The sequence below is a fragment of the Durotheca rogersii genome, assembly GCF_024521655.1.
Source record: "Durotheca rogersii strain YMJ 92031201 chromosome Unknown GGS23scaffold_20, whole genome shotgun sequence".
Taxonomy (NCBI): domain Eukaryota; kingdom Fungi; phylum Ascomycota; class Sordariomycetes; order Xylariales; family Xylariaceae; genus Durotheca; species Durotheca rogersii.
Window position 1 is genome coordinate 403,800 of NW_026251251.1, and position 17,587 is coordinate 421,386.

At 41.8% G+C, this 17,587-nt stretch overlaps 3 protein-coding genes across 3 annotated transcripts; 1 reads left to right on the plus strand and 2 right to left on the minus strand.

Annotated features, from left to right (window-relative positions):
- Positions 1–9,327: 9,327 nt before the first annotated feature.
- Positions 9,328–11,536, minus strand: GGS23DRAFT_205865 (P-loop containing nucleoside triphosphate hydrolase protein). The gene is made up of 7 exons (XM_051511832.1): positions 11,432–11,536; positions 10,491–11,376; positions 10,259–10,444; positions 10,052–10,202; positions 9,898–9,996; positions 9,706–9,837; positions 9,328–9,629 (listed from the first exon to the last, which is right to left on the minus strand). The coding sequence occupies exons 2-6, from the start codon at positions 11,126–11,128 to the stop codon at positions 9,814–9,816; spliced, it is 1,098 nt and encodes a 365-aa protein (XP_051369746.1). The 5' UTR covers positions 11,129–11,376; positions 11,432–11,536; the 3' UTR covers positions 9,328–9,629; positions 9,706–9,813.
- On the minus strand, positions 11,254–13,321 carry GGS23DRAFT_205845 (uncharacterized protein). The gene is made up of 8 exons (XM_051511831.1): positions 12,769–13,321; positions 12,185–12,711; positions 12,020–12,130; positions 11,748–11,965; positions 11,665–11,695; positions 11,529–11,601; positions 11,432–11,475; positions 11,254–11,376 (listed from the first exon to the last, which is right to left on the minus strand). The coding sequence occupies exons 1-7, from the start codon at positions 13,012–13,014 to the stop codon at positions 11,434–11,436; spliced, it is 1,248 nt and encodes a 415-aa protein (XP_051369747.1). The 5' UTR covers positions 13,015–13,321; the 3' UTR covers positions 11,254–11,376; positions 11,432–11,433.
- On the plus strand, positions 13,322–17,106 carry GGS23DRAFT_205824 (uncharacterized protein). The gene is made up of 10 exons (XM_051511830.1): positions 13,322–13,883; positions 13,942–13,965; positions 14,027–14,219; positions 14,286–14,622; positions 14,710–14,750; positions 14,828–15,400; positions 15,468–15,573; positions 15,628–15,894; positions 15,941–16,383; positions 16,438–17,106. The coding sequence occupies exons 1-10, from the start codon at positions 13,629–13,631 to the stop codon at positions 16,923–16,925; spliced, it is 2,727 nt and encodes a 908-aa protein (XP_051369748.1). The 5' UTR covers positions 13,322–13,628; the 3' UTR covers positions 16,926–17,106.
- Positions 17,107–17,587: the final 481 nt, after the last annotated feature.

The window sequence follows — 17,587 nt, forward strand, 5'->3', positions numbered from 1 at the left end:
ATCCATAGGTGTAGGAGTCAGGTAGTACTCTGACGCCTAACTATCTAGCGAGCTTGAAACCATAGGTTGGTATACGCACGCATGCCTCCAAGGTTCGATATAGGTATTAGGTCGATATCGAAACTAGATATGGGAGACTAATACCCCATTCATGCCGATGGTGTTGCGGCAGTCCTGTCTCCGGGGAAGGTCGCACGGGGGTTACGAATTAGGGAATCGAAGTCAACAACCCCCCGGGGATATCTGCAACTTGGCGACCCACGTAGACGGGGCGCAACGTCGCCCGCATTTCGCCTCTCCGGGTTAGTCTCGGCACATTTACGGACAGTTCGTGGTTGAATACCTCATTCTTTCAGCTCCCAGACAGACCACCATTCGCAGGTGTCCCTGGAAATACTAGGCCCATCTAGGTATCACATCTTTCGGGAACTTGGTGCGAACGGCACCTTTACGGGTTCGAGACGTTCCGTGGTTGAATCGGTCGATAGCAAAGGGGTGGCAGACGGGAGGCGTCTACTCGTTGACCTCCCTCGGCAGAGTACCTACCTGAGGGTAGGTAGCCGGCAACGGAACCCCAACGTCGTCATTCATCTCACATAAATAGATCAACTTCAGGCTATAGTTCTGGGTAAATTCGTGATTTACGCCCACCCCTGTCTCTGTAAGCAGGCCTGCGTATTCCGCGTTCATGTTGGGATAATGACAAGCCCGTCGCGATTTGTCATGCAGTTGATAACCCTCAGGCGAAACATCTAATTACCTCAAAACCTTCATCTATTATTGTCGTATTTGTCCTAGCAGTCCCTCATCTTGCATTATGCGTTTCCATCGTTTTGAGCATAGCCATTTTATATCTGTCAAGCCCACGGGGGAAACGTAAGCGTTTACGTTTTGCGTGACAGCATTAGGTCTTATCTGAGAACGCTTGACATATATGAGCCAGGTTCCACCATTCCGCTATGGCATAGTAGTTATTTATGATCTGTTACGTAGGCATGCACCCCTAGTGGGAACCACCTAGCTTACCTAAGCTAGCTAAGTACTACTATATGTACCTATAGATCGCTCTATACTTTCTAGTAGCTTTCCTTCTTTTCTAGTTAGTTAATATATACCTTTTTACCTTTATTTCATTACTTTCCTTACGAATAACCTATTAACCTAAGCTTAGTTTTCGCTAGCTACGTAATAGTTATAAGCCCGGGGTACTTCTAAGGAGCTATTATTATTTAGGTTATTTTAGCGTAAGTAAGTAATATATTTATCTATCTCTTAGATCTTACGATTATATTCCTTTTTTATTTCTATACCGGTATTTTATTCTTATATCTAGTAATAAATAATCGCTTATTTATTTTACTATAACGATTAATACGTCCGAATTCTCTTTGGATAAGATTCTTATTAACGTTTACTTATAAGCTTACGATAAGTAACTACGTTAGTTCCTTACGCTTAAGTCGATAGCTATTTAGTTCGGTATTTAGAAAGACGTTAATCTAAATGGAGCTAAGTTTAACGTTACTCGAGTCGTGGTAGGTATTCTTAAGGAGTATATTACTTAAGAGAACGAACTCCTTAAAGAAAACTATAAGAAAGCTATCTACGAATAGGCGTCGATTTTAACCGAAGACCGAGGAAATTAACTACTAAGGCTTAAGGTACGAACTCGAGAATAATAAACGGTAACGTATAATAAGTTCGTTTCCTAGTAGATAACGATCGAGGCTTAGGTTATAGCTACTAGTAAGTAATATAAGGTCCTTTATAGCTAGATTCTCGTATTTATTTCTATAGGTTTTCTTAAGGTAGTTAATATAAAGATATAGTTCCTAGACCTTAACCCGACTATTTAAAATTTCGTAAAGATCTTCCGTAAGTAAATTACTCCTACCGAAGCCGTTACTAAGACGCTTATTAAGCGAGAATACCGTAAGGTACTTTAAAAAGTAAAGGTAGGTACCTATAATCCCGAGTAATTCTACGTTATATAGTAATATACCTTCCTTCGCGCTCGCGCTTATTATATTAACGAGATTAAGGGCGTTATAAGAATAAAGGATTTCCTCGAAGTAGTTAGGGTTAAGATCGTAATCGACTAGGCTATACGGGTATTAATCGCTCTTATTAAAGCTAATAAACTTAGCGAGTAACTAAAGACCCTTAAGTAACTAGGCATCGTATTTAGCGCTTTCGCTACCGAGAATAAGTAAAAAGGTAAATTAGGTTATAGAATTTTCGTAATAACTTATTAAGGACCGACTTTAGAACCGAAATTAGGTAATAATAGCGGCTAAGGAAAAGTAACGAGCTATAAATACCTTTATAAGTCTAGAGGTAAACCATACTTATAGGTAACTCGTTCTTATAGAATCCTATAGAAATCCGTTACTAGTTAATTTATACGTAACCTAAAGCCGATCCCGGCTAACATTATACGAAAAATTAAGGCTAGATACGACTTACTTAAATACGTTAAGCTCCGAAACTAAATTAACCGCTAGGGGTAGGACGTTCCCGTAAATAATACATCTAATAATCGCTCCGGAAACGGAAGAAGAAATAACTTTACTACCTAGCTAATTAATATTAACGTAATAATAATCGACCTACGTACTATATACCTATCTACCTAAATTAGGATTTATTTTACTATAGACCTAGTTCGATACCTATTATCGGAAAGTACCGTCTTCGATAACTATAGAGTAATTTACCTTATTAATAATCGTAATCTTCTAATAAAGGGGTCGTTCGTTTCCGCTAGAGACGGATAAACGGTCGAGGCTAATATTACGAGCTTTTTTATTACTAATACGGGTCGTAAGATTATCGAGAAGTATATCTTAGATTAATTTAATAAACCTACCTTTAATCTAAAGCTTAAGGACGTCGTACTTATTAAAGATTTCTACGTTAATATTATCTTTAAGGCGAAACTTCGTAGTATAGGTATTTAGTTTTACGGTTTAAATTATACTTTAAGGAATGAAACCCTCGAGAAAAGTACTATAGTAAAGAAGCTAGAGCGACGCTTTAACCTAGTCTTTTTCGAATTTAAGTAATTCTCTTTTTATTCGTAAGTCTTATTCGTAATATTATTTATAATACTATCGAGCATTCCACGTAGCGTAACGTCGATCGTAATAATACCTTATTTCCCGGAGAGAAACGTCCGATAGAAAAGATCGAAAGATATTATTAAACCGAAAGAAGACTCCGAGGTACTTTAGTACTAACGAATAAGGTATCTTAGTCTTAAGGCGCTTAAAGCCTTCGTTAAAAACGCTTAGAACGTTAAGATTAACGGTATGCTTATAATTAAATGCGAATATTATAATTAAGCGATAGGTAAGAGAATAATCTCGCGCCGTTTATTAATATATCGCTCGCTACGTTTTTTTTAAAAGATATATTAGGATCTATTTAATTACCCGGAAGGTTACGACGGATTTAAATAGCTTATCGTAATTAGGGATAAATTTAGCGGAATATTATAGGTTAAGACCCTAGAAAGTAAGTAAGGTCTACTAGTAATAAGAACTCTTCGATTCTTTAAAAGATAGGTTCGGAAGTAATTCCGACTTTTAATTTATAAGATACGTTACGATAACGAACGCTTAGTAATAAGTATTAAAGGTATATCCAGATATAAGATCTAGGTAGTAAAAAAAGGCATTAATTTCGAACTCCCGCCGGCTAATACTAAGGAGCTAACCGGTAGGAAAGAGAGAGCTAGATAAACTATTATCGTTAAGTCGATTAAGATAAAAATTAAAGCAGGGCTATTAAAGAAACTATAGCCGGAAACCGTTAAAGCCGCGGTATATTTAATTAATATTAGCCTTAGCTAAGCTTATAATCTTCGTATACCTTACGAGCTTTTAAATACCTAGTTTAAGTAGTACTTTAGATAGTATACTCTAGAGGTAATAAGGGAACTAACGAGCGACCTACGACCGGATTAGAACGGTATTTATATATACGGATATCGCGCGTATTCCTTAATAGGAAAACGTATTTAAAACCTTAATAAGAGAGGATTTAAGGTAAACCTACGAGCTTATATCGGATATTTAATAGGATATTATACTAGTAACCTATACCGAATTTAGGTTCTTAGGCTAAGTAAAGTAATCCTAACTAGGGATATGGTTTTTAACGAAGAAACGTTTTATAGCTAGATAAATAAGCTAAAAGCTTAGTAACTCGAACGAAAAGAAATTAATCGAATAGATTTCTCGATACGTATAAGTAATAACGTTACTTAATTAATTATCGAAGTATTAGACCTATAGGATTCGCTTATATTATTTAATCGAGAGTTAAGTAGCGAGTTAATTTCCCTCGGAAGTAGCGAGCCTACCTCGGGTAACGAGGATCTAGATACGACTTAGTCCGCCGGTCCTAGCTCGGGAAAGGGGTAGCCTTTAGAAGAAGAACTAAAGATAAATTCCGATAATTTAAAATACGAAACGGCTAGGTCTAAAGACGAGTAACCGTAAGAGTTAATAAAATTATTCGAATTAATCGAGTAAGAGATATAAGAGTAACTCGAAGCGGAAACCTAGGAGAAATTAAACGAAGAAGCGGATATATCCTACGGGCTTCCGAGTCTAAGACTTACTTTAATCGTACCCGCGGAAATTACGGGAAGTAAGAGTATTCCGATAAGGAGTATAGAGTAACTAGAGTTAGGTACGGCTACTAGTAAAAGTACCGAAAGTCCGGAGCGGCGAATATACTTCGCCGACGGAATAGATACTCGGAAATAGCCTTTAAAGTAATTAACTAAAGAAACGCGTACTTCCTCCAAAGAAAAGGAGTAATATAACCTATTCCCGTAAATTACTTAGCGTAAGTAGCGTAAGAGAAAGGTTTATCCTCTTATTATCCGTTATAATAAAAGGAAAAGAAAAGAAAGCCCGGAAAGGAATAAAGTAATAAGTAGCTTAAGTACTAGAGTTTACGTAATATCGGATAACCTAACGGCTAGGAATAACTTCCTAGGAAATCGCTAATTCGATTTCGTAATAACCTTTTAACTTAATTAATTAAAAGGGTAATAAGTAAAGAGCTACGATAAGTATATTACGTTATACTTAGTTTTCGTAATAGCCGTTAATTAAACGAAGGCCGAGCGATTAAGCGTATCGCTTAATAAGATAAGAATTTACCGTAACGATTTACTTAAACCGCTAAAGATATAAAAGGACCTAGATAAGTATTCATTAAGAAAGCGATTTAAAGAAAACGCTAGATCTAAGATTAAGACCTTCCTACGTATTAAAGTATAACGTATTATTAATCGCGAACGGATAAGAATAAAGCTAATTTTATTAATATAAATCTTCGATTATAAATTCGACGAAAATAATTTCCTTATTACCTATAAGTCGCGCTTAATAACGCGAGGAGATTTATAACCTAAAGAGTTACTCGAGAGTACTTACGTAACTACGTTAATAACGAAATCGTTCCGTATAATAATAGCTATCGTAGCTTAATTCGACCTCGAAGTTAATTAGTATGACATTAAAAACGCGTTCCTTAACGTAGTAAGACCGGAAAGCGACCTTATACCTATAGAGTTATTAGACGGGTTTAAGGAAGAGGGAAAATACGCCTTCGTTATAAGAGTAGTATACGGATTTAGAGATTTATCCTTACTTTAGTTTAAGGAGATCGAGAGTACCCTTAACCGCCTAGGACTTTAGAGCTCTCTAAAGGAGCCGTACTTATTCTATATAGAAGGACGAGAAGTCTTCGTATTAATATACGTAAACGATATATTAATTATAAACTATAAAAGCTTAGAGGCGATGGCTTAAAAGATAGCTTAGGGGTTAAAGGATACCTATAAAACGAAAGAACTTAAACCGGTAAAGTAATATTTAGAGATTAGGGTAATACGTAATCGTAAAGTACGAATTATAACCTTAATATACGACGCTTATATCGAGAAGATTATTAAACGCTTTAAACTAGCGGATAATAATTAGTTTCCGATAATATTACTACTAATTACCGAGCTAGTAAAGTATATAGGCGTTACTTTAAAATAATAAGTTAAGGAATACCAGGAGAAAGTAGGATTATTATTCTATAGCGTAATTATAATACGCCTAAACGTCGCTTTCGTAGCGTCCTAACTATTCCATTTCCTAATTAATCTAGGACCTTAGTACTTTAAAGCGATTAATTAAACGATTAGATACCTATATGCTACTTACTTCCTTAGCATAAGGTATAGGGGTAAGAATAATAGCGCTTAAGTACTTTTAATTAATAGTAACGCTTCGTTTATAAACGATTTTAAGTTAAGAAAGTCGTCTTAGGGATACGTAATATCCTTATTTAAAGGTCCGATTATATAGAGAGCCGTTCGCTAGGATATAGTATCGATATCGACGATTAAAGCTAAATTACTCGTATTAAAGTATATAATTAAGGAGACGATAGCTTTTAAACGTTTCTTTAGGGATATTACCCTAGAGCTAGGAGAACCTTAGAAGGTATATAGCGATAACTAGTAAACGATAAGACTAGTAATAAGGGAGAAAAAAAGGATTAATACTAGGCTACGTTATATAGATATATAGAATATATAGCTACGCTAGGAGTATTAAAAGGATACCTTCGAAGTAATTTACCTCCTTATTAATTAAATGCTAATAAACGGACTTACGAAAGCTTTACTACGTTAATCGTTCGAGTACTTTAAAGTATTACTTAATTTATAGGACGCTCGCGGAAAAATAATTATAATAATACTTAAAAAGTTACCGTAAGTATTAACGGTACGTAAATTCTTTCCTTAACTAATTAATATATAAGTATAAAGTATTACCGCTATATAAAGATAGCTTTCCTTACCGTTAAATACTAAACTCGTATTACTCTTAAATCCTAATATAGAAAGGCCGCCTTAAGATAAAGAACTTAATTACGGGAGTAGTAAGTAAGGCCGGATTAGCGGAAGATACGAGTATTAGCGGATTCGTTTTAATATTTAATAATTTCCTCGTATAAGCGGTCGGTTTATCGGTATAGTACTTCGTATAAGTATTATTCGAAAGAAATAAGCGCAAAGGCGCGAACGATTTTAGATATTACTTCCTTAGAAGATTATTCTTCGTTTTCGGAAGTCTCTTCTTTCCCTTTCCTTCTTTTAACGTCTTTTATCTTTATATCTAACTCTTATTCGGAAGCGATAGCGAACGAGGCTACGTTAGGTATTACGGTCGATAAACCGGCGAAGGCGTTACTTACGCCGGTTAGAGTAATAAAAGGGCTAGTAGGTATAAAGCTAAGGGCGGGTACGGTAGGAACGGTCGATAATCCGGTAGCCGAAGGACTTACGCTTAACTAAGTAAACTAACCGGAATTAGCTACGCTTCGTCGCGATTTTACGGTTTCGGGAACCGCGGGTATTTACTCCTTATCTTAATAAAGGGTTAGGAGCTTTTTTATTATCGTAACGAGCTTAAGGGCTTATAAGTAGCGTTAGCGAGTATTAATTAACGTAAAATAAAGCTTATATATTAACCGAGGACTCGATATAGGCGACGATAAAATAAGTAGCCGGTAGGATTAAAGCGTCGGCCTTATATAATATTAGTTTTAGACCTCGACGTACGGAGGTAAGAATACTTATAAAAATACGTAAGCGTAGCCGGATAAGTAGCGGTAGTAGCGGCTAATACTTTAGAAAAAATCGAAGTACTTTTTAATAGATTTATTTTAAGCCGTATTACGTACGTAGCTTAAGTAAGGAACTATACGGCGAGCTCCGTATTTTCGATTACGGGTAACCGAAGTAGTTCCTAGGGCGACGGTAATAAAAGCGGAAGCGGCCGAAGCGACGGGGGTATTAAACGGAACCGCCGGAGCGGCCGGGTTAGAGGAAGTAGCGGGAGCGGTAGTAGCTCCGGGAACCGAAGGAGCGTTACGGCTTCGTTCTTATCCTCGTTTTCGTTTTACGATATTACTACGGGTCGATATAATAATAATAACGGTCGCTTAGGTTACGTAAGTAACGGCGATATTATTAAAAAACGTAACTTAATATACGTAAATTTAAGCTTAGGTTTTACGCGAGGAAACCTTACGAATAATTAATATAACCGGGCGGTCGCTTTTTTCGATTACTCCTTCGTATAAGGAAGGGAAGTCTTCCTCGGAAGATTCTTCCTTAAAGGATTCGTCGGTAGAGACCTTAATAGCTCGGGATACGGTACCTTAAGAAGCGCGAGTTACTAAGGCTTAGGTACGTTACGCTAAGGCGCTAGGTATAATTATATCGACGTCGCTTTCGTCGATAAAAAGGTCCTTAAGAAGCTAAGCGATAACTAAGGCCCCGAACCCGGAAGTAAAGGGTATCCTTCCGCGGCGGGCTTAATTACCGGCCGAAGTTCTAACGTTACCTCCCGTACGTATACGGAAGGTAAGAGGCTAAGTACTCGCGGCGGAAAGGCCGAGTATCCTTTACTTTAACGAAGCTACGGTACCTTAAAGCGTTAATATTATCTTACGAAGCTCTTAAGTATCGGATATATTAAAAAATCGTTAATTACGGTACTATATTATTACCGGTAGATAACGAGTAAGTAATAAACGGATTATTTCGAATAACCCCTTATTTATTAATATAAAGTAATTAACGGTCGCTTTATCGTCTTAGGATACTTTAATATTAAGAATAATATATTAATTATAAATAATAACCCTTACCGCGATAGGTTAAGATATTATCCTACGGTCGCTTAATAAAAGTATATTACGATTCGTATAATACGCGAGCTACGCTTTACGTAGATTATAAAAGAAGTAAACTTACCTTACGATAATAAATTAACGAAGCTTTATTAGTTATATTAATTTACGATCGCGTAATTAATAAAATTACTTAATTATAGTTAGGTATATATACCTATAATAAATAACCTAGGGAAGAAAGGAAAAGAGAGAGGCACGCTTAATTCGAGAGCGAGAAATCCGAGATATATTTATACTTAATCGCCTTCGTAAGAGAAACGATAGAATCGGTTAATATAAGTAACGCGCGTAAACGCGCGCGATAATAACAAAGGAGATTAAATCCTAGTATTAATATTAGAGTTATTACTATTACTATTATTATATTACCTATATAACTAATTACCGCTTAATCGAAAGCGAGTAATTATACGAATAATTATACGAGTAATTATTTTTATTTATAATAAACTATAGAGTATTAAGTAGGGAATGCGAAGAGTATATAATTTAGGAGAAAATACTACTAGTAATAAACCGGAATATATACGGATAAAGGAATATAAGGAAGCCCGAGATAAGGTACCTAGTAATCGATTAACCTTAACGAAGCATAGCGAAACTAAGGAATAACCCCTTAGGCTACTATCGTAAGTAAAGGACTATAGTTAACCTTACTATCGTAAGCTTAACTAAGGGGTATATTACGTAGGCATATACCCCTAGTAGGAACTACTTAGCTTACTTAAGCTAGCTAAGTACTATTATATATACTTATAAATCGCTCCATACTCTCTAATAGCTTTCCTTCTTTTCTAGTTAGTTAATATATACCTTCTTACCCTTATTCCATTGCTTTCCTTGCGAACAACCTATTAACCTAAGCTTAGCTCTCGCTAGCTACGTAACATGATCCTAATGACTGAAAGCTAACTGGAATACGCCTACTCTAGCTATCCGCGCATCATGGAGCAAAAGTGAACGCACGCCATGAAGGAGTTATCAATGAGTTGGGAGGCCAACCGTCCGTAAACCTTTCTCCATGATGTCGCACTGCTACTCAAGTAGGTCTCGCAGTTCCTATCTCTCGGTAAGCTCGTACATGGAAAACGTCGTTAGCATGATAAAGTCATCACTTACTCTGAGTCGCTGTCCAGCGAGTCCTCGAGACGACCCTCCCATAGCGGAGAGGGCGGCAGAGATCATGTTAATCTTCTTGTCTTGAACTTCTAGCACATACTGGGATCAAAGCTATTAGTTGCCAGGTGATAGCGAGGGTGGTGAGTTGCCGAACCTTTTCTATCGAGTTATTCATGATGAATCGAATGGTGGTGACATCTCGAGTTTGGCCAATTCGGTAAACTCGAGCGAGGGCCTGCTCCTCAATGGAGGGGTTCCATTGTGGCTCCATTAGATACACGCGCGAAGCAGCAGTTAAGGTCAGTCTTGCATTTCTCCGTTAGCAGCTCTATATTCCCACCACAATAGAGGTTATCCTTACCCGACCGCACCGCACTGAAAGGAGAGAAGCAACACGTTAATGATCTCCCGGCTTCTGAACTCGTTAAAAACAAGATTTCGTTCCTTGGATTTTAGCCGGCCGTCAACCTGAACACAAGTTATCCCTGCCTGTTTGAGCGCGCTGTGGATGAGATCTAAGGTTTCTAGCGAAGAGGAGAATACGATGCTAGCTATGTTTAGTCTCTGCCTATCGAAGCTAACGGGGGCTTCACCTTTTTACATCACCAGCTTGTTGTCGCAAGTCGTCAACCAATTTCCGGATCTTTGTGGGAAACCTACCAATTCCCGGGGTTGTAATTTCGTTAGATGATCTTCTAGGGGTGCTCTTGAGTGTAACCTTAACTGAAGGACAAGCTGAAGTGCAAGCGCAGAGATTAAGGCCAGTAGCAGGTAATGAGTCCCTGTAACATAAGGAGCACCAAATTCGGAGACACCTGGTCAGGTAAACAGATACGACTTCACTAGTGACGTCAAACGAAGTCTCGATAGAGGCAGCACAGTTAGTACACGTAATGGGGATCCCCAAAGAGGGCAATGCTTCGAGAAATTTCCAGGCAGATGTTTCGTCCCAGGCGACTCCCTCCGAGAAATTCCATGGTGGCAGTGAGTTCTGGGATTCCTGGGTTACAGAATCCCCAAGGTTACATATGACGCGCAGTGAGTGGATTTTCTGGAGGGCATTATTGTAACTTTCTCTTGAGTTATCTGATGTCGAGATATCATCGATACACCTGATCGCTCGTTCCTTGGCAATGTTGTAGGTGGCCCTCTCATAATCGTCGAAGTCTAGAAATAGCTTGAGGTTGGTTCGGGACGGTAAATCCAAGTCATTCTGAAATCTGCGAAGCATCACGAAGCTGAGTAGGCGCTTGAGTCGACCAACTGCCTGCTGGTGTTTGTCCGAACCCCAGAGGTGCGTTATGTGTTCGTCGAAAACTCTCTTTTCGGAATAAGGAAAGGCACCGACAAATCGCAAAAGACTACTTAGCTCGGATAGGCGATTATGTATTGGTGTCCCGGAGACGGCCCATCGTCGGTCAGCTTTCAGGGCAAACGCAGCCTTGGCAGTAACCCGCGAAGGGTTCTTTATTAGATGCGCTACCGAATGTTAGACAGTTAGCAACGTTAGAAAAAGGAACAGCCCCTCACATACCCTCATCTAGAATGACCCGGTGCCAACGGTGTGCGAGTATGATGCTGGCTGTCTCAGTTCTCCATTCCCTAGCCAAGGTCTGATAGGACACTAGTACAATGTCCACAGATGCGAGGTCAGTCGAATCCACAACTTTAGTTGTCTTGTGGTGACAGCGCCATGAGAATCTTCTATTTGAGAGATGCCTGTAGGGTTAACAATCTGACGGTCAAGCAATGCTAGGGTATAGTTACTTAGTCAACTCCTCTTTCCAAGTTTGTATTACTACGATACATTAGCAGGGTATCATGAGAAGGCGGGAAGGGGAGCTTCTGACAGGCTGACGGGACTACTATGATGTTAGTTCGTGTCGAGACAGGATAAGTGTTAAGATAGGCTGCGTCCGGCAGTTGGCCCGTTGCGGGCACCTTGTCATGGGCGATTAGCGCAATCATGCTGAGTGACTTTCCAAATCCCATGCCGTCGGCTAATATCCCCCCCGTGAATCTAGGCGGCGGATCGGGATACGACTGTCCGTCGATGTTGTTAACATAACTATTGCAGCATGTCAGAATGAGGATAGGTGATTTCTATTCTGCCTACGCTTACGTGGGCGGACCATACTGGTCACATTGTAGTGACCACACGTCTACGCCAGCAGGTTGGATGGTCCATCCTCGCTCTCGGTTGATCATAAAAGTCAGGGCTTGCTTCTGGTGACTAGGGTGCCGATTAGACTTGCGGTATTCGTGATAACCTACCCGATGCACTCACCTCAGCAGGGGGGTCAATAGAAACGGGGATCCTTGGGTCTCAGCTAAAGAGACCTCCGAGCAAAATCCCGCGAGATAATCTACCGGAGACACTTGCTCTTGTCTACCGGGAGGAATGTCCATCATGCGCCGAAACACTGTCGTTCGTTGCCCAGGCGGGTTATAAAACCGCTGAGGATTCCAGTATAGATTATCCCGGGTCGCGTATATGGGATCCTGGAGATATAGAACCAGCTGTTGTAGAGCCTCTTGCAAGGGTTCCCCCAAATATTCGCACCCGTATAAGGTCACCGCCGCGATCGTGCCTCTCCGACCGGTCGTTTTCGAGGTTGAATAGCCTGGGATCAATCGGATCTCCATCTCGATAGACTCCTGACGAAAAAGTTTCAAGATTTTGGCATCTCGTGTCGTGAGAGTTGCCAATGGAACCATAGAATCATGAGATAGTAGGCTGCCAGAGACACCATTTTGTACAGCGACGACACCATGAGGTTGAATCGGTTCTGCCGCCACGGGCTCGAAGCATATCTTGCTGACGGTCAGCACACGGTTGACACACCTCAGCCTATGGGTATTGCCATTTACCATTCCAAAGCACACCAGGTCTTCCTTCGCCCCTAATGTACCAGACGTATCGACGGAAACGGTGGGTGTCGACTCCGATGAAAATTCTGTATATATCCCATTTTTGCTTTCGTGTGAGTGTTTTGGTGGCCATGAAGACTGCCGTGATCGTTTTCGCTGTTCATTATCAAGATCATTTTCCTCACTCGTCTGCCTTTTGGCGGGTGTCGCCCGCGTTGAGGGAAACCAACTGGCTGTTTCTTCCATCGGAGAGATGAATACTAGTAACAATAGCAGTAGTGGTAGCGATATTGCTCGCCATATGCCTACAACGTGTCGGAGGGTGACCCTCAAAGAAAAAGGGCGCGGTACACCGGGTTCTGCCACACAGCACAGGGGCGGTGCGATTAAAAAAGAAGAAAAGACCGCAGACAGTATTATAGAGGATGGTCACGAGTTCAGCGAGGTCATCTGACGAGAATTTGATATCTAGCTTTCGACTGGGCAAGCCGATCACAATTTTCGGATGCGACGCAAACCAGTACAAAGATGCCTACGGAGGCTGAGGCTTACAGTGGCTTGGAAGGCTGACTGTCCTCAAATGTATGAGAGAGAGGCATATTCGGGCTATCATTTATGTTAATGACGCCCCTTCTACCCTTGGGGTTCACCTATCAAAAATCGGGTTTTCCCTCATATAGACAGGTTTGGGCCTCTATAGGTGGCCCGTAAAAGGGTAGCATCCCTGATGTGGCTTTGCGAGTCTGCATAACCACAGCCTCAGAGCCTCGTTGACTATTTATTTCAGTCATTATTCGTATCAAGGCAAACCCTCCGGCGTCACATTGCTTCACAGTCACCAGCTTATTCCAATTTCGAATATGGCCGAACAGATTATACAAAGAGCATGCAAACGCTTTCGCGATGAGATCTCCATCGAGGATGCCCAAAGCATCGAAAGAACAGTCAGGTTAGACGACGTGAAGACGGCTATCCAGGACGTTGAGCACGAACTTGCTGCGAAGCAGCGCCTGAGAAACCTGCAACGCCTTACACCATTCGTGGACGCGATATACCGCTATTCCCAAGCTGTAGAGGTAGCATGTAACGGAACACCATATCTCCCTTGGATCTGGGTACGTTTGGCCTGGTCGCGCCTCCCATTCCAAGTAATAGCGCTGAAAATCATTACAGGCGCCCGTCAAGCTTATTATCCAGGTAAGAAGAACTGACCTACGAAACCACACTGTGGTCATTCACAAATAATCGTGGCAAACAGGGTGTGCATGAATACACACATGCTTTGGACAAAGTCTTGATGGCGTACGGAAATATTGGCGCTCACATGCCGCGCTTCTCCCGATATGCCGGTGCCTTCCCCGAGCATCGGGACTTTCAACAGTTGGTTGCATTCTTGTTTGAAGACATTATCGAGTTCCATAGGCGAGCTTACTCGATGATACGGAAGCCAGGTGCGAGATCCTTGCTTCAGAAGAAACGAACAAGTCATGGGCCTAACTAACTATCCTTTCCTATAGAATGGAAAATGTGTTTTTCGTCCCTATGGGGCCGGTTTGATGCCCGGTTCGGTAGCTTGCTTGAGAGTATAAAGCATAACAGCGACTTGATTGACAGAGAAGCCGTATCATTGAATATCATGCAAATGGCTGAGTCGAGACAGAGGAGTCTTAAAGAATCCGAATGCCGAGAGAAGCAATGGCAGGCTGAGCAATATCGGGGACTGTTGAACTGGCTTGAAGCGGGCGATAATGTCCAAGAACTGAAGCTAGACTGGTTGGCTAGTCGCTGTTGCACGGACACATCAGGATGGATTGACAAGTCTTCGAGGCTTAGGTCCTGGCTACAGCGCGGCCGGTGAGTTAGCTTTCGAGCAGTTCTGGTTCCCTTCTCAAAGCACTATTCACTAGTACAGGCGCTGACCAATGTCGCTATATACTGTAGCGGAAACGCGGTCTTGTGGTTGCAAGGGAAGCCTGGATCAGGTATTTCGTTCTCGTACCTTATCTCACTTACGCTTCGCTAGGACGCGAGCCGACTAGATAACTAATAATGCGCATAGGAAAATCCGTCCTAAGCGCCCGAGTAATCAACTATCTTCGATCTAATCGTCACCATCGGGTAGCATTCTTCTTTTGCGACTTTTACACTCCATCATCAAACGTCACGACCCATATCTTCCGGACAATATGCTCTCAAATCGTCGAGATGGACGACGACTTTGTCCCCTTCCTCTACTCCGAGTATATTAGCAAGGGACAAAAGCCTACAATAAGTGTACTTAAGGAACTCCTACCACGGCTACTACAGCGTTTTGATGACGTCCGCCTAGTTGTGGATGGAATAGACGAGATTCCCTCGTCGGAGCACAGAAGCTTGATCAAGGATCTCATACAGCTGACGAAATCGGCTCAGGGTTGCAAGATCTTGCTTATAAGTCAGGAAGTCCCCAGCATAGCGTCATCATTGTCCAAGCAGCCGAAATTATGCATCACGGACGAGAAAGCTTTAGTCCAGCAAGACATAGCTATGATGGTTGATGGTTCACTCGAAGACCTCAATGGGACGCACGGTGGAATAATTGAGAAAGCAGAGCTTCGAAAATTGAAGAGGGACATAATGGAGAAAGCAGAAGGTCGAGCCGTCTCTGAAATCCCTAGATCATAAGAGCGGAGACTAACTGATATTATTACCTATGCCAGGGATGTTTCTATGGGTCCGTCTTATCCTAGACCTCCTATATATGGCGACCAGCACCCAAGACCTTCATTTCCGAGTTGACAGCCTGCCGAAAGATTTGGCAGAAGCGTGAGTAACTGACCCTATTCTGTCACTTACAAGGTGTTAACTAAAGTGTAATAGATACTCTAAAATTCTCAGTAATATGTGCAGCCGATGCTTACCTGAAGATGTCTCAAAAATAGGCAGAGTGTTCTCATGGCTCTTGTATCAAAAGGGGCGGCATGCGCTGCGAAAGCACCAGATCCGGCTCTCCATGGCTCTCCATTTTGGTTGTGATGTTCTCGACAAGGATACGAAACCCTTCCCAGACGCGACTGATATTTGCAAACCTCTAATAGAGGATGGACTGGAAGATTCTCTGACCTTCGTCCACTCAACTGTACCTAAGTGAGTTTCATAAGAAATGTCTGGAGCTATAACTAAGTGCATACAGGTTTTTGCTCGAGCACGGCAATAATAATCTGCCGTTCATAAACCCCACCGAGTCACAACACTCAATCGCATACGCATGTGTTTCTCAGTTGAAACAGGGACTCGACCTCCTGACTGGGCCCGAGCAGGATCCGATTTCTTTACCGAAGGTTGCCTCCGGCATTCATGGCCTCTTACCATATGCTACCGAGAATTGGGTACATCATGTGCTGGAGTACGTGGGGATGCTGGGTAACCCCATCTCCGATGGCAGGGATCCATTGATACGGCAGCTCAACGCTCTTTGCCAAAGGATTGCGGCATTGGAGCACCAACCCTACTACCACGGAATCGACGAGGTGAAAAAGCTAGAGCCCCGATTGCGCTTACTTGATTCAGTCCGTGAAGTTCAAGGATTCATTGCCTATTTCATCCAGCTACGTGAGGATGAGAAAACATCAACAGGTACAGCACTCAGCCTTGCAACTAACATCGACAGCAACTGACAAGGTCAATAAGTGATAAACAACACCGCCGATATATTCCGGAGAAGTACTGAGAACTATCACCGTCTTGGGCAGCATCTCCTTAAGCAACGCTCTCTTTTGTCGGTCCCCCAGCAGGACTTGGTCAATTTCCAAGCCGAGTATGCCCCAACAGCCTTCGTTTGCCAAAAGTCTGGGTGTGATCGCGCATACGTGGGCTTTTCGACCCAAAGATTACTTCGGGACCACGAAATTCGCCATACCACAGGGCTTCGGTGCTATGAAGTAGAGTGTTCATACAACGATGTCGGGTTTCCGACCGAAAAGAGTCTGAGAAACCATATGAGGAAGCGTCACCCACATGCAAAGCCAACGGCGGTACCGGTACGCTTGCGAAATTCTCAGCCGATCCGGCAGGTCAGTCCAGAAACGGAAAGCCGCACTCTTCAGGAATACAGGAGGAAGATGCATGATTTCGACCAGCTTTCGATACAGAGACACATGTCCATGAAACAGGCATAATATCGTCGTACGTGAGGTATTTAGGAATCGTACGAGATAATACGGCTTAATCCCCGGCCGGCGACCTACTAAAAGATAAGGCACGGTCAGGATTGGATAGCTAAGCACGAAGGTATAAGGACACCTAATACTTTTAATCCGTAAAATAACGGGCGTTCTTGATAAGAAGCAGAGGGGTTGAGGACCTCGGGAACCTAGAGAAGTATTGACTAAATTAAGACTACTCTAAGCATACCCCATTATTACACGGCGCAAGATGCTAAGTGATAGTAACAGGGCAGGCGGGGTGGTATAGTAATCGATGCCTCGAAGAGACGTCACCTTTGCTCAAAGGTAGCCCAGTCGACACGGCAGCCTCCACATCAAATGGCATGTAGCTTAACCAGAAGCATACGAAAGTATTGCAAGTTCCCTTGCGGCAGCGGAAAGGAGAATATGGACTTTAGTGCCTGTGACCGCCATTTCCCTATCGCGTCAGTGAAATGGCCAACGCGCCCATCGTAGGCATCATCGTGCTATTCTCCTGCGCCGTCACGCTCCGTTATGGAGGTTTTATCACGTCATATAGCCGACGTTATCACGTAGCAATTGAACCGGCCCTTATAAGCCTACATACCGCAAGAGGCATCTACGTTTTACGCAACAGACGTTAAATCGACGAA

What these genes read in the sequence shown, in the direction of transcription:
- GGS23DRAFT_205865 (XM_051511832.1), bottom strand. Translation starts at nt 11,128, where the DNA reads ATGCTTCGCAGATTTCAGAATGACTTGGATTTACCGTCCCGAACCAAC. An exon ending in TTTCAGTGCGGTGCGGTCGG is followed by an intron (nt 10,203 to 10,258) that starts GTAAGGATAACC and finishes GAGAAATGCAAG; the next exon opens with ACTGACCTTAACTGCTGCTT. An exon ending in TGAATAACTCGATAGAAAAG is followed by an intron (nt 9,997 to 10,051) that starts GTTCGGCAACTC and finishes CTTTGATCCCAG; the next exon opens with TATGTGCTAGAAGTTCAAGA.
- GGS23DRAFT_205845 (XM_051511831.1), bottom strand. Translation starts at nt 13,014, where the DNA reads ATGGAAGAAACAGCCAGTTGGTTTCCCTCAACGCGGGCGACACCCGCC. An exon ending in CTATTGACCCCCCTGCTGAG is followed by an intron (nt 12,131 to 12,184) that starts GTGAGTGCATCG and finishes TCGGCACCCTAG; the next exon opens with TCACCAGAAGCAAGCCCTGA. An exon ending in TGGAAAGAGGAGTTGACTAA is followed by an intron (nt 11,602 to 11,664) that starts GTAACTATACCC and finishes TCTCTCAAATAG; the next exon opens with AAGATTCTCATGGCGCTGTC.
- GGS23DRAFT_205824 (XM_051511830.1), top strand. Translation starts at nt 13,629, where the DNA reads ATGGCCGAACAGATTATACAAAGAGCATGCAAACGCTTTCGCGATGAG. An exon ending in CTCGATGATACGGAAGCCAG is followed by an intron (nt 14,220 to 14,285) that starts GTGCGAGATCCT and finishes CCTTTCCTATAG; the next exon opens with AATGGAAAATGTGTTTTTCG. An exon ending in CCGAAAGATTTGGCAGAAGC is followed by an intron (nt 15,574 to 15,627) that starts GTGAGTAACTGA and finishes AAAGTGTAATAG; the next exon opens with ATACTCTAAAATTCTCAGTA.